This window comes from Salvelinus fontinalis, chromosome 21 (assembly GCF_029448725.1).
Source record: "Salvelinus fontinalis isolate EN_2023a chromosome 21, ASM2944872v1, whole genome shotgun sequence".
NCBI lineage: Eukaryota > Metazoa > Chordata > Actinopteri > Salmoniformes > Salmonidae > Salvelinus > Salvelinus fontinalis.
Window position 1 is genome coordinate 10,184,617 of NC_074685.1, and position 14,146 is coordinate 10,198,762.

At 46.5% G+C, this 14,146-nt stretch overlaps 1 protein-coding gene across 2 annotated transcripts; it reads left to right on the forward strand.

Annotated features, from left to right (window-relative positions):
- The first annotated feature begins 954 nt into the window (after positions 1-954).
- LOC129818142 (ectoderm-neural cortex protein 1-like) lies at positions 955-11,706 on the forward strand. 2 transcript variants are annotated; one of them, XM_055873778.1, is made up of 5 exons: positions 955-1,423; positions 3,108-3,335; positions 3,479-5,088; positions 8,338-8,797; positions 8,909-11,706. In XM_055873778.1, the coding sequence occupies exons 2-3, from the start codon at positions 3,114-3,116 to the stop codon at positions 5,030-5,032; spliced, it is 1,776 nt and encodes a 591-aa protein (XP_055729753.1). In that variant the 5' UTR covers positions 955-1,423; positions 3,108-3,113; the 3' UTR covers positions 5,033-5,088; positions 8,338-8,797; positions 8,909-11,706. The 2 variants fall into 2 exon arrangements, with proteins under 2 accessions (XP_055729753.1, XP_055729751.1); XM_055873776.1 differs by having other exon boundaries at positions 8,338-11,706.
- The last annotated feature ends 2,440 nt before the right edge of the window (positions 11,707-14,146 follow it).

Here is a 14,146-nt window from a genome sequence, read left to right on the forward strand (position 1 = left end):
TCACTTTTGGCAGCAATTACAGCTGTGAGTCTTTCTGGGTAAGTCTCGCAGAGCTTTGCACACCTGGATTGTACAATATTTGTCAATTATTATTTTCAAAATTCTTCAAACTCTGTCAAATTGATTGTTGATCATTGCTAGACAACCATTTTTAAGTCTTGCAATAGATTTTAACTGTGAGTCAGTCTTTTTGGTAAGCAACTCCAGTGTAGATTTGGCCTTGTGTTTTAGATTATTGTCCTGCTGAAAGGTGAATTAATCTCCCAGTGTCTGGTGGGAAGCAGACTGAACCAGGTTTTCCTCTAGGATTTTGCCTGTGTTTAGCCCCATTCCGTTTCTTTTTTAATCCAGAATAGAGATATATGATAGAGGAATATGTGATTCCAATGACATCATCAACCAATTCGTAGACAATTAGTAGGCAATACCTACACACAATTGATCAAAATCACATGATGCACACCTATGACGTCATTGAAAACGCTTATCTTCCTCTATGTTTTAGTAGAAAACGTAGAAATGCACCAATTTCACATGTTGATGTTGGGATGGTGCTGGAGATGATGACTATGAAGTTGGAAAATGGTGACGTTTCCCATTAAGGAAGTTGACTTCATGGAAATCAAATGTAGCCTAATATAAATCATATTTTGTGCATTTTATCATCCAGTAGGCCTCGTATGGTGTGCAAAAAAATCTGAACTCACATCTACATTACAGAGTGTAGGTAGGCTATATAGGCCTTCTGACGGATCAGAATACACTTTGTCTATTGAGCGTCTGTTTGTAATAAAGGGCACAGTTCTGCAGGTGAGTAAATTGTACTACTCTTAGATTTGAGACGGCAGACTCTCTCTCACTGACTATTTTACCGTTTTATTACTTCTCCCTTCCGTTGTTATCCTACCGCCTCTGCTGCTGCTGCTCCGTTCCCATCACACTAGGCTACTTTGCATAGCTTACCTCTCCCACTCCGCTTCCTCGACACGAGGACGTTCCTCCCCCTTTCTCACTATAAACACACCCATTGATTTTACCGAGGGAAGACCCGACTCAACCGAGCGCACCGTATGCACTATCGACATAGAACTCCTATAGGATCAGAAGCAAGTCTGGAGTCAGTCCGCGAGCGCAAACGTTTATCTGTATTCCTTCAAACTGGACGGAACGACGAATGTTGAACTGGAGATCTCATCACTGAACGACACATTTAGATGAGTCGCGTCCATTGACATCTATATAGGGATAGAACTATTGTCCAGATCCTTTCCAAATAAGGCTATTCCTTTTTTGAAGAACCCAAGACGCGCATTCTCCCAAGCACAAGTGGCTTGCTTGAACCAGCATCGTGGCTACTCTTCCAGCAGTGGCATGTTCGAGGGATAAAGCAGACAAAATTGAACTCCTACTTTCACCCAAAGAGGTAGTAATGGCACATAGTCTATTTGTATTTTTCACATTTGAGAATGGTTATTGCCATTGTTGATGTTGTGATATAGGCTGGAGGAGCTCTGATGGGGCATTTGAGAGGATCACATCTACCTTTATTGTGTCTTTTTGTGGGAAACGCCTAATTTAAGAACATAGCCTAAAGACACCATCCTGTAATGGATTTTGCAGCATGCCACTTATTAAAGGAATTCCTCAAACATCTGTCTAGGAGATACCATATTAGAATAATTTAGAGGACAATATTCAGAGGGAACGTTGTGTTTTTGCATTATCATGTTAATTGACTGCATATATTCTAGTATACTTTAACGAGAGAAGCAAGATAAAGCAAAGATTGAGATCATATAGCCTAAAATGTGTTATTTTTAGGGCATGAAGAGGACTTTTAGCATGTGTACGTCTTTTATAAATATATTCAAGCCAATCTCATCTAGAAACACTGAGGCGATATTTATTTAAAAAAAATAAGAAATCATCCCTTGCAATTGTAACCCTTATATTGTGTTGTCTTCTCATTGATTAAACACGGTCTATTCTGAATGGTCTCCCTGGGTGCCCTTCACAGCTGCTCCCGGTGTAACGAGATTAACGGAGGGCATCAGGTGTGATATAATGCCAACATAGCTGCTGATGTGTCATTAATGTTCCTTATTCGGTTAAATTCGGCAAGGAACACAATTTTAGTCCCGTGGAGCGTTGGGTTTAACAACACAATTAACCTCTCGCGCAGAGACGATGACAGCCAGTCGGGGACCGCCGGCATTGTATTGGTTACAATACAATTAGGACTGATTGGATTTGAATATACACTCGCAGATGACGGCTGTTTACAGTGACGGGTTAAATTGGCATTTTGCCCAGTGATAGGGTTTATTTTTCCTGCAGGGATTGGACAGTTATAGGATACACATGCCTTGCTGTTTACTTTTGCAAGTTTTCTCCCTGCCTAGCCCCCCCACCTCTTCTCTCTGTATCCCTGGTCCACTTTGAACACCTGGCAATGATTTGACAGATTCCAGCCAGCCCTAGACATCAGATCAGACAGGGTCTGTTTGTGTGTGTATGTGTCATGACATCATCCAGCACAGCAGCTATCTGTCTGCCTGTCCCAGTCATATCAACATCTCTGGTAGACAGGCATTGCTTTCTTGATCCCAGCCCAGGGAGCGACCCTGCTGATATTGATCATATCACACACCCTGCCTGAAATCAAAATGAGACTGAGAGGTTGCATTCCAAATGGCACCATATTCTCTATGTAGTGCACTACTTTGACCAGCAACCATAGGGCTCTATAGGGAATGGGGGCCAATTGGAATGCATCCTGAGAATGTGATGGAGACTCACTACCCTTCCTTAGGACTGTATAGAGATGAGTAATACACTCTTACAGGGCTTGGCTTGGCTTGGACTAGCTTCCATTTATATTCAGGGTTTCTGGTTAGAAAAATTACTTTGAACAGTAGGCTACATCCCAATGCTTTAAATATATTATCATGCATTTTTCTATGATGTGTTTGTATGGGTTTCCATATGTTCGTATGGGTTTTCTTTTTAGAATCACTCATGCCACTGGCTATGTCTAATACTTGATTATTATACAGTATAATAATGCAAATGCAAATACAATTCATCATTTTGTTCTCCTTATCCAGGATTCAATGAAAATGTCTGTGTGCGTCCATGAGAACCGCAAGTCGCGTGCCAGCACTGGCTCCATGAACATCTACCTGTTCCACAAGTCATCGTACGCCGACAGCGTCCTAATGCACCTGAACACACTGCGGCAGCAACGTCTCTTCACCGATGTCCTCCTCCACGCCGGGAGCCGCTCATTCCCCTGCCACCGTGCTGTGCTGGCTGCCTGCAGCCGCTACTTCCAGGTAAAGACACTGTCACCCAAGGCAGGGTACTGTTAGTGTTTGACATTGGAAAACAAGTCACGTTTAGCTGCCATGCTAACACTAGCTGGACTAAATGCTAATGCGCTAACTCTTGGTTTCCCACCCCCTTGTTTGTCTGTCAGGCTATGTTCTCTGGAGGTCTCCGGGAAAGCCAGGCCAGCGAGGTTGACTTCAGGGACTCCATCCACCCTGAGGTCCTGGAGCTGTTATTAGACTACGCCTACTCCTCTCGCGTGGTCATCAACGAGGAGAATGCAGAGTCTCTCCTGGAGGCCGGGGACATGCTGGAGTTCCAGGACATCCGGGACGCCTGCGCCGAGTTCCTGGAGAGGAACCTGCACCCGTCCAACTGCCTGGGCATGCTGCTGCTGTCCGACTCCCACCAGTGCACCAAGCTGTCTGAGCTCTCCTGGGGCATGTGCCTCAGCAACTTCCCCGCCATCTGCAAGACAGAGGACTTCCTGCAGCTCCCCAAAGACATGGTGGTGCAGCTCCTGTCCCACGAGGAGCTGGAGACAGAGGACGAGAGACTGGTCTATGAGGCCACCCTCAACTGGGTCAACTACGACCTGGAGAGGAGGCACTGCCACCTGCCGGAACTGCTGCAGACCGTCCGCCTGGCACTCCTCCCTGCCATCTTCCTCATGGAGAACGTGTCCACGGAGGAGCTGATCAACGCCCAGTTAAAGAGCAAGGAGCTGGTGGACGAGGCCATCCACTGCAAACTGAAGATCCTCCAGAACGACGGGGTGGTGAACAGCCCCTGCGCCCGGCCCAGGAAGACCAGCCACGCCCTGTTCCTCCTGGGAGGACAGACCTTCATGTGTGACAAGCTGTACTTGGTGGACCAGAAGGCCAAGGAGATCATCCCCAAGGCGGACATCCCCAGCCCCAGGAAGGAGTTCAGCGCCTGCGCCATCGGCTGTAAGGTCTACGTGACCGGCGGGAGGGGCTCGGAGAACGGTGTGTCCAAAGACGTGTGGGTCTATGACACCGTGCACGAGGAGTGGTCCAAGGCAGCGCCCATGCTCATCGCCCGCTTCGGCCACGGTTCAGCCGAGCTGAAACACTGCTTGTACGTGGTTGGAGGACACACGGCCGGCACCGGCTGCCTCCCCGCCTCGCCCTCGGTGTCCCTGAAACAGGTGGAGCAGTTCGACCCGGCAGCCAATAAGTGGACTATGGTGGCGCCGCTGAGGGAAGGCGTGAGCAACGCGGCGGTGGTCAGCGTCAAGCTGAAACTCTTCGCCTTCGGCGGCACCAGCGTCACCCACGACAAACTTCCCAAGGTGCAGTGCTACGATCCGCAGGAGAATTGCTGGATGGTTCCCGCCTCCTGCCCGCAGCCCTGGCGCTACACTGCCGCCGCCGTCCTCGGCAATCAGATCTTTGTGATGGGCGGGGACACAGAGTTCTCGGCGTGCTCGGCCTATAAGTTCAGCAGCGATACCTACCAGTGGACTAAAGTGGGAGACGTGACGGCTAAGAGGATGAGCTGCCAGGCCGTAGCGTCAGGAAACAAACTGTATGTGGTGGGGGGCTACTTTGGCACACAGCGGTGTAAGACTCTGGACTGTTATGACCCGACGCTGGATGCTTGGAACAGCATCACTACCGTACCCTACTCCCTCATCCCCACTGCCTTCGTCAGCACCTGGAAACATCTCCCAGCCTGACCTGTATGGCATTCTGGGATAGCCCCACACCTCCATCCCAACCCCCCTCTCATGAGGTATGGAGATCTGTCTCTCTCTCTCTCTCTCTCTGTGTTGTTGTCTGTTTGTTACTATCTGTCAGTAGGGGAATGAGATGGAATGCATAATGTATTAGTGATACTCTGGGCAGTCCAGACTGGAGAATCCAAGCGATTTCAAGTATTCTCAGCTGAGCTGAGTGCATAAGACAGTTTCTTGTTGTCAGTTTTTCTAATAAACACTCTTCGTCGCATATCTACTGGGCTGTGTTTTGAGCTCTCATTGTCACATATCTACTGGGCTGTGTTTTGAGCTCTCATTGTCACATATCTACTGGGCTGTGTTTTGAGCTCTCATTGTCACATATCTACTGGGCTGTGTTTTGAGCTCTCATTGTCACATACTGGGATGATATAAGTAAAATTCCCAGCTCATAGGTTAAAGACAGCTGTTTTCATTCAGTAGCCAGTAGATAAAAATCCTGTTCTTCCTCCGTCACCCTACAAAGATCCTGATTGAATCAAGCACAAATGGACTATTGATAGAGTAATTAGATTGCCATGCGATTTTGGCCAGGACTGAACTGCATGCTTTGAATACTAACCAAGCAGCCGCCGCTATTTGATTTGTGTCTGTCGATACCAGTGAAAACCACAGATACAGGGCGAAACAAAATACACCAGACCACTGTGTGGAGAGAGGGGAGTGAGTGGTAGGATGGGGGATTGTATGTGTAGGTCATGAGAGTTATGAGACCGCAGGTTTGGGGTGAGACAATTTTGACTTTGCGGCTGGCCTAAGGGGAAATCACTCAGTTCTGCCTACAGGACAAGAATCATGACAATAAACTTCAACCTGCACGAGGCAGCGAAGGAGGAGGCACACAGGGGGTAATTGAAACAGAATAAAATACTTTTATTGTCCCTGTGGGGGAAATTTGTCTGAGGGGGTTGAGAGGGGGGAGGCCAATTAGACAAGTTACATGCCGGCAAGCTACAACATCCTGGTGAAGCTAATCCACTCTCAATGGCCTCTTTTTGATGGGTTTATGGGGCTCTGGGTGGGAGGTGAGAGAGAGAGGCAGTCTGGAGTTACTGAGATGAGGAGAAGGCAGAGGGTGGTAACAGGGAGTAAGGCTTTGGTGCCTGTCTTTCAGAGAGAACGCGGCTGCACAGCCATGCAGACAAGCAAAACACAGCCAGTACACACACACTCCGGCCCTGACAAATAACAGTGCCTGGACAGGAAGTGAGTGTTTACTGTTTCTCTGAGCAGCCTCAGTCTCCCCCACCTCTCCCCTGTTCCCCGTGTCTGTGTGTCTGTCTGTGTGTATCTGCAAAGCCTTATAGTAACCACTCTCTGTCTCCTTGACGATAAGCAGGCCAGACAGATGTAGAGCACAGACCATTGGCAACCCTGCTCATTCTGAACACTGGAGACACTGGTGTCATAATCCGACTCTCTCTTTCACACTCACACACGATCGTATAAAGGCAGACACACATGCACACACGCGGACAGATGCGCACACACACACGCATGCAGACACACAATTGGCAGACCTTCTCATTTAGCAGACCTTGGTGAAATGGCTGTGTGCCCTCAGCTCATGAGCCAAAGAGAGGGGAGAGGCAGAGAGGGAAGGATAGATAAATAGATTGATCGGCCTGGGATACTGATGCGCCTCTCCGCTCCACTATTCTTTGCTCTCCTTTGATGAAATGCTCCCTGACTTAAGTGCAAATTTTTCTTCAATGACTCATCTCTGAAACAGAGACTGCAGTGAAAGCTTTAACCCTCTAGACTAAACCAATGCAACATACTGCTTTTGGGTGTACAATTATTTCAGATTTCAGTCACTGAGGCCTGATCCTCTCTTTTGTGTAGGTGCCCATTTTTCTGTAAACAGTCATAGTGTGGAGTGGTGACTCCACACAGAGACACAGTGACACTGATGTATTACTGGCCACTAAATAGTGGGAGGGGAGGAGAGAAGGGTGAAAAACAGATCTCTCCTCTTCAGTCTGTTTTCACACTTTTTTGGTTGCTCAACACTCCCCTCTACACTTCCCCCTCCTCTCTCTTCATCCCTCCCTTTTCCCTTCCTCTCTCTCCCTCTATTAGGTCTAGTCTGTCCTGCTGGCTTGTACTGTTTACAGCCCCACTAGGTATCTGGTGTCAAGCCAATTTATGCTTTTGTTCAGAGATCTGCTTTAGTCTCGCATGGGTGCCATACTGATCAAATCCAATTTTCCAATCATTCCATTTTGTAACTTCCAAGGTTGGTAAGGACTGGGGAACTCCAGGGTATAGAATCCTCCAAAATCTGAAATGAGGATTTCATTATCAGTCAGCTAGCTCATTCCACTCATGCGTTGGAGAGGATAGAGATGCTTGCTTATTGTTATTCATCCTTTGCTATGCAATGACCTCCAGGCAGATATCCCCATCACTAGGCCAGTAGAACTGGATCTTTTCTGGAAGCCTAATTAAGAAAGGCCTCTTCTGGGAGGCAGAGTTGGCTGTTATGCACTCATCTGTGTGTGTGTGTGTGTGTGTATGTCTGTGTGCGACCGTGTGCGTGCGTGTTTGCATGTGTGTGCCTGTATGTGCGTTTCCTCTAGCTACCACAGCCAGTTGTAAGATTGGGCTTCCCCCTCAAGATAGGGCCACATGGGAAGAAGGCGAGAGAGATGGGGGAGGAGGATATGTATTTCAAATGGATATTAGACTTGCGTTACACATGGGGCCTTCACAAGGATTTAAACCATCTGTGGTGTAATGCGGAAAAAAATAAAGCTTTTAAAACCGAAAAGTCAGAATAAGATGCAGAGCAGAAGTCAAAGGCCATCAGATTTGAAATATCTATCTGGATTTAGATTTGGGGGAGCGATAAAAAGAACCCTAACTGTGTCAGGGAATGGCAGTAAAGTGGATGAATTTCACAAAGGAGTCCATTAGCCTTCTAGCCTGATGCATGATATCTCTGACAAGTCTCTAGAGAAACAGGTGCAAATGCCACGGCAGGCAAGGCAGTGTCTGTTTAGTTGTTGTTTTTTACTGAGGGGAGAAAGAGAAGGAGTTAGGGGGGACAGTAATGGAGTGAAGATAGGGTCTGGAGTCTATCTGAGGGATATTTCTGTCCCTGAACTTTTGAATCTTAGCAAATATGTTAAATTGTCTACTTTTGAGCCTTTTTTCGAGGCGCAAAAGCAGAGATATTTTCCATGACCTCTTAAGCACTGTTTGTCTAATGGGTAATTTTTTTCTCTCTCCTTTTTCCTCAGATTTCTCTGTTTTGCATCATCCACTGGATTTCAGCTGTGAAGATAGAATCACACTCTTTAACTTCCTGTCTGTGCAATAAAAAAAAGACTTTCTAATTGTCTTCATGAAAAAAAACTGAACCATTGTATAAGTGTGAAAACACACCTTGATCCACCCTAATGCTACTGTGAGTTTACAGACGTTTAAAGAACCATCAATGCTCCTGAGAGGACCTTGTACACAGAATGATGTCAATGATGTCATATCGTTTCTGAGAGAGAGGTTTGGACGTTATTCATGCAAACAAACCCAGCAACCTGCTGCTTGTACTGTACGATCCAACAACCTGCTGCTTGTACTGTACGATCCAACAACCTGCTGCTTGTACTGTAAAATCCAACAACCCCCTAATCCCAGTGTACTATCGGCATACCGCGCCTGTGCTTCTCAGCCTTCCATGAAAGACCCATCAACATATCAGTCAGTTACACACTCACACAGCCTGGATTTCTTTCCATTCAATCATGAAATACTTGTACTACAGACTATGTCTTTGCTCTTCTCACTCTGATAATTCTGTGATCTGCACAGGGCCTTTAATTGAATAGCATGAAGGAGGACCTGTTTGGACATAGGATACATATGAGGGGAGAGAGGAAAGTGACCAGAGACGGACTCCTCTTCAGCTTGATTATAACCAACTGATCCATCAACAGTTTTCTCTCCCTGGTGTATCTGAGACTTTAGACTCTTCTAGTTCCAGTCGTTCTGCCCTCGCCAAGAGGAGAGAGACAGAGATTGACAACCTCCTCCCCTCCTCTTCCTGTCCCCACCACCTAGTAGGCGTTTGGGGTTTAAAACGTTTTAATGGGTGTTGGAAGTTCCTCTTTGGCAGTTTGCTGTGAGACCTGGCTCTAGCTGTCACTACGTGTTGTGAGGACTTGAAGTGCCAGCACCAGCTGAGTGCGAGAGCGGAGTTTGGGAGAGGGTGAAGGAGGGTCAAGTCCTGACATGTCTACCGATATAAAGTTACCACCCCCTTTAGCCCTGCCTCCCCCAACCCCATTCTTGCAGTAGGTCACTACACTCTCCTGATCCAAAATAACAATAATCCAAGAAGAGAAGTGGACAATGCAACACAGAAGTGAAGAAAATGCTAATCCAAGCTCAGTTGGACACTAAGGGCTCGATTCAATCTGTAGCGCTGAATATCAGGATTACAGCGTGATTGAAAATGAAAGGCAATGTTTCCACGTTCGCGGAGACTGCATTCACGGTAATAGCTGCATGTCGGCTCAATCGGAAATGACCTTTAAAATGTTAAGCTTCCTGTACGGATTGCATCCAGCCCTGAAGGGTTTGCTCTTGCACACTATTTACTGTTTGTTCTGAAGTCATTCCAATGAGCAGTATTGTTTTGTTGGATCACCGATGGATAGATGTTCTACTTTGCCTAGAAGATTATTCTGAACTCTTCAGAGCATGTACCATGGATATGGGGACTCAAGTAAGATTGGCATGATGAACTTCTCTGGTCAAGAGCATCTTGTTACCTTCCTAACCAAAACTGAAATGGAATACATTCTTGTCTTATCTTGCTCCAGTGTATCATGTCTTAATTTATACAAAAATGACTTTACTTTTTTTATTGTTTCTCTCCCTGCATTCATTTCCAGGTAAATGAATGTAGATCTTTTTAAGGGTAAATCATGCATGACCCTTGTTATAGATGCTCTATTTTATTGTTTATCCTTTGGTCTGCTTTTTTTGCACTGTTCAGTTTCTCCCAAAGTGCAACCTGTTCCAACCATATGGTCAGTTAGGTGAACAGGTCAGAGGTCTGGGGATAGGACTTAGTGTAGGGATGGACACTTAGATTACCTAGATTGCAAGTGGCCTGTGGGTGGGCCTTGCTTAGAGAATGTGTCTGTTTTAGAGGTGGACTCTGGGTAGAGTAACATCTCACATTTAAATGTTGACTCTGCTATGAGGCATATCTGCTCAAGTCCCACACTCAAATATTCAATATTATGACTTGAGATGAGCGTATGTAGCTCAGACTTCTGTGTACATCATTTATCAATGTCAACGGGAGACTTGCATGAAAAATACAAGCTAAGCATGTAGATCTCAAGTCAGAATATTGCCATTTTAGTATAGTGTGCGTGTGAAGATGAGGAGGAGGAAGAGGATGTGTAGTTAACTGAATCCTGTACATTTAAAGGGCAGGCAGACACCGCAGTGCTCTTCACCATATGGGCACTGATGTATGGGAGGGAATATGACAGGGGAGAGTTCCAAAGACCAACAAAAAGAATGTCTTAAATACTTGCATCCAAAATGTTGTATCAGTAGTTGATTTCTTGATGTTTTTGTCTGTTTGTCTGTCTGGGTGGCCAGAATATTGACATGTACAGTTTAGCATGATGAAATCATTGTCAAGGTCAACATAAAAGCTAACAGTTGTATAGATTTTCCCAGGCAGGATGTGTTCTGGATGGATTCGGGGAATGGCCTCAATCCCTTGTATTCCACATTCCTGTTTGATTATTTGAGCCACCCACCTCCCAGTCCTCCTCCCAGCCCAACTTCCACCTCCCAGCCCAGCTCCCAGCCTACCTCCCAGCCCAACTCCTAGCTCCCAGCCCACCTCCCAGCCCACCTCCCAGCTCCCAGCCCACCTCCCACCTTCCAGCCATTCTCCCAGCCCACCTCCCAGCTCCGAGCCCACCTCCCAGCCCTCCTCCCAGCTCCCAGCCCACCTCCCAGCCCACCTCCCAGCTCCCAGCCCACCTCCTAGCTCCCAGCCCACCTCCCACCTCCCAGCCCACCTCCCAGCCCACTTCCCACCTCCCAGCCCACTTCCCAGCTCCCAGCCCAGCTCCCAGCCCACCTCCCAGCTCCCAGCCCACCTCCCACCTCCCAGCCCACCTCCCAGCTCCCATTTGCTCCTTGATGTCGACCCCCTAACCAACCCGCCCACAGAACACTGCACGTTTCTCCTCACCAATCAGATAAGAGGGTTCCTTTTAGAACATAAGTTACCCTGGCAACGGTCAGCAGTGAGTGCCCCTACAATTTACAAGTGATTGTTCAGTGTCATTTTCTTCCCTCTCTCATTTCTCTTTTTGCCCCCTCTCTCCTCCCCCTTTATTGGGATTCAGCTCGCTTACGTCCGCTTACGTGTAGTGTGTTCTCCCTGACTGGCTTGCTGTAGGCATTCACCAAAATTATGTAAAATTCTTTATAAACACTTTCAATGTGCATTTGCTTTCATTTTTTCTGTCATGTTTTAATTTTTTTATAACATTGTTTTGTACATGTGACAGATTTTTTTTCACAGTGTGAAATTCATTGCAAAATAAATGAGTTTTTCCTCTTTACTGTAATCACTTGCCTTACCTGTCTTTATTTGCAATTGAGCTTTGATATATTGCAACTATTTGTGTAACTATTTGGTGTACACACACAATGACCTCTAAAGAAATGTATTTTAACACTATGCTTAAACCAACATCCAATGTCTTTCCCAGGCTAAACTCATGAAGGCACGTGACGGTTTTGCATACAGGCTATCTATCATTCCTAAGACCAACTTTCCCTATAAACCTCCTGCAAATATTTTGACATAGCTCTTGAGTAGTAGGAATGAGGAAAAATACAACCCACTCATTCCAGCAGTAGCACCATAGCCTGGGTTCCGGAGGCCTAGCAAGCTCATTATTGCATGTTTCACATATTTAGGCAGCTTTAGAGGGAATGTAGTTCACTTTAATTGTCCCACAGTATTAAAGTCCACTGTATTATCCCTCCACACAGCCTTTTGTTCTGTTAGAGGAGAGACTAAAATAATCCTATCTACTGTATGCCTGTGGCTTTCCATCTCCGCTCTGTTCTGCTCTCACTCTGTTCTGCTCTCACTCTGTTCTCTGTTCTCTCACTCTGTTCTGCTCTCACTCTGTTCTGCTCTCACTCTGTTCTGCTCTCACTCTGTTCTGCTCTCACTCTGTTCTCTGTTCTCTCTGTCTGTTCTCTCACTCTGTTCTGCTCTCACTCTGTTCTGCTCTCACTCTGTTCTGCTCTCACTGTTCTGCTCTCACTGTTCTGCTCTCACTCTGTTCTGCTCTCACTCTGTTCTGCTCTCACTCTGTTCTCTCACTCTGTTCTCTCTGTCTGTTCTCTCACTCTGTTCTGCTCTCACTCTGTTCTGCTCTCACTCTGTTCTGCTCTCACTCTGTTCTCTGTTCTCTCACTCTGTTCTCTATTCTCTCTGTCTGTTCTCTCACTCTGTTCTCTGTTCTCTCACTCTGTTCTCTCACTCTGTTCTCTATTCTCTCTGTCTGTTCTCTCACTCTGTTCTGCTCTCACTCTGTTCTGCTCTCACTCTGTTCTCTGTTCTCTCACTCTGTTCTCTGTTCTGCTCTCACTCTGTTCTCTCCCTCTGCTCTCACTCTGTTCTGCTCTCACTCTGTTCTCTCTGTCTGTTCTCTCACTCTGTTCTGCTCTCACTCTGTTCTCTCTGTCTGTTCTGCTCTCACTCTGTTCTCTCACTCTGTTCTCTGTTCTCTCACTCTGTTCTCTGTTCTCTCTGTCTGTTCTCTCCCTCTGCTCTCACTCTGTTCTGCTCTCACTCTGTTCTCTGTTCTCTCACTCTGTTCTCTCACTCTGTTCTCTGTTCTCTCACTCTGTTCTCTCACTCTGTTCTTTCACTATGTTCTCTCACTCTGTTCTCTGTTCTCTGTTCTCTCACTCTGTTCTCTCACTCTGTTCTCTCACTCTGTTCTCTGTTCTCTCACTCTGTTCTCTCACTCTGTTCTCTGTTCTCTCACTCTGTTCTCTCACTCTGTTCTCTCTGTCTGTTTTCTCACTCTGTTCTGCTCTCACTCTGTTCTCTCACTCTGTTCTCTGTTCTCTCACTCTGTTCTCTCACTCTGTTCTTTCACTATGTTCTCTCACTCTGTTCTCTGTTCTCTGTTCTCTCTGTCTGTTCTCTCACTGTTCTCTCTGTGTGTTCTCACACTGTTCTGCTCTCACTCTGTTCTCTCACTCTGTTCTCTGTTCTCTCACTCTGTTCTCTCACTCTGTTCTCTCACTCTGTTCTCTGTTCTCTCACTCTGTTCTCTCACTCTGTTCTCTGTTCTCTCTGTCTGTTCTCTCACTGTTCTCTGTCTGTTCTCACACTCTGTTCTCTCACTCTGTTCTCTCACTCTGTTCTCTGTTCTCTCTGTCTGTTCTCTCACTGTTCTCTGTCTGTTCTCTCACTCTGTTCTCTCACTCTGTTCTCTGTTCTCTCTGTCTTCTCTCTCACTGTTCTCTGTCTGTTCTCACACTCTGTTCTCTCACTCTGTTCTCTCACTCTGTTCTCTCACTCTGTTCTCTGTTCTCTCTGTCTTCTCTCTCACTGTTCTCTGTCTGTTCTCACACTCTGTTCTCTGTTCTCACACTCTGTTCTCTCACTCTGATCTCTCACTCTGATCTCTCACTCTGATCTCTCACTCTGTTCTCTCTGTCTGTTCTCTCTGTTCTCTCACTGTTCTCTCACTATGTTCTCTCTGACTGTTCTCTCTGTTCTGCCGCTGTCTCTCTGCATTCTCTGCTCTCTTTCTATACTCTCTCACTCTGTTCTCACTATGTTCTCTCTCTGTACTCTCCCTGTTCTCTCTGCTCTGCTCTCTCTGTGCTCTCTCTATGCTCTCTCTTTGCTCTCTCGCTCTGCTCTCTGCTCTCTCTCTGCTCTCTCTGTTCTCTCTCTCCTCTCTCTCTGCTCTCTCTCTCTCTGCTCTCTCTCTCTTCTCTCTCTCTTCTCTCTCTGCTCTCTATCTTCTCTCT

Bases quoted from the DNA above. Each gene is read 5' to 3' on its own strand.
- LOC129818142 (XM_055873776.1), top strand. From the start codon at position 3,114: ATGAAAATGTCTGTGTGCGTCCATGAGAACCGCAAGTCGCGTGCCAGC. The intron at 3,336-3,478 runs GTAAAGACACTG...TTTGTCTGTCAG, and splicing joins CCTGCAGCCGCTACTTCCAG to GCTATGTTCTCTGGAGGTCT.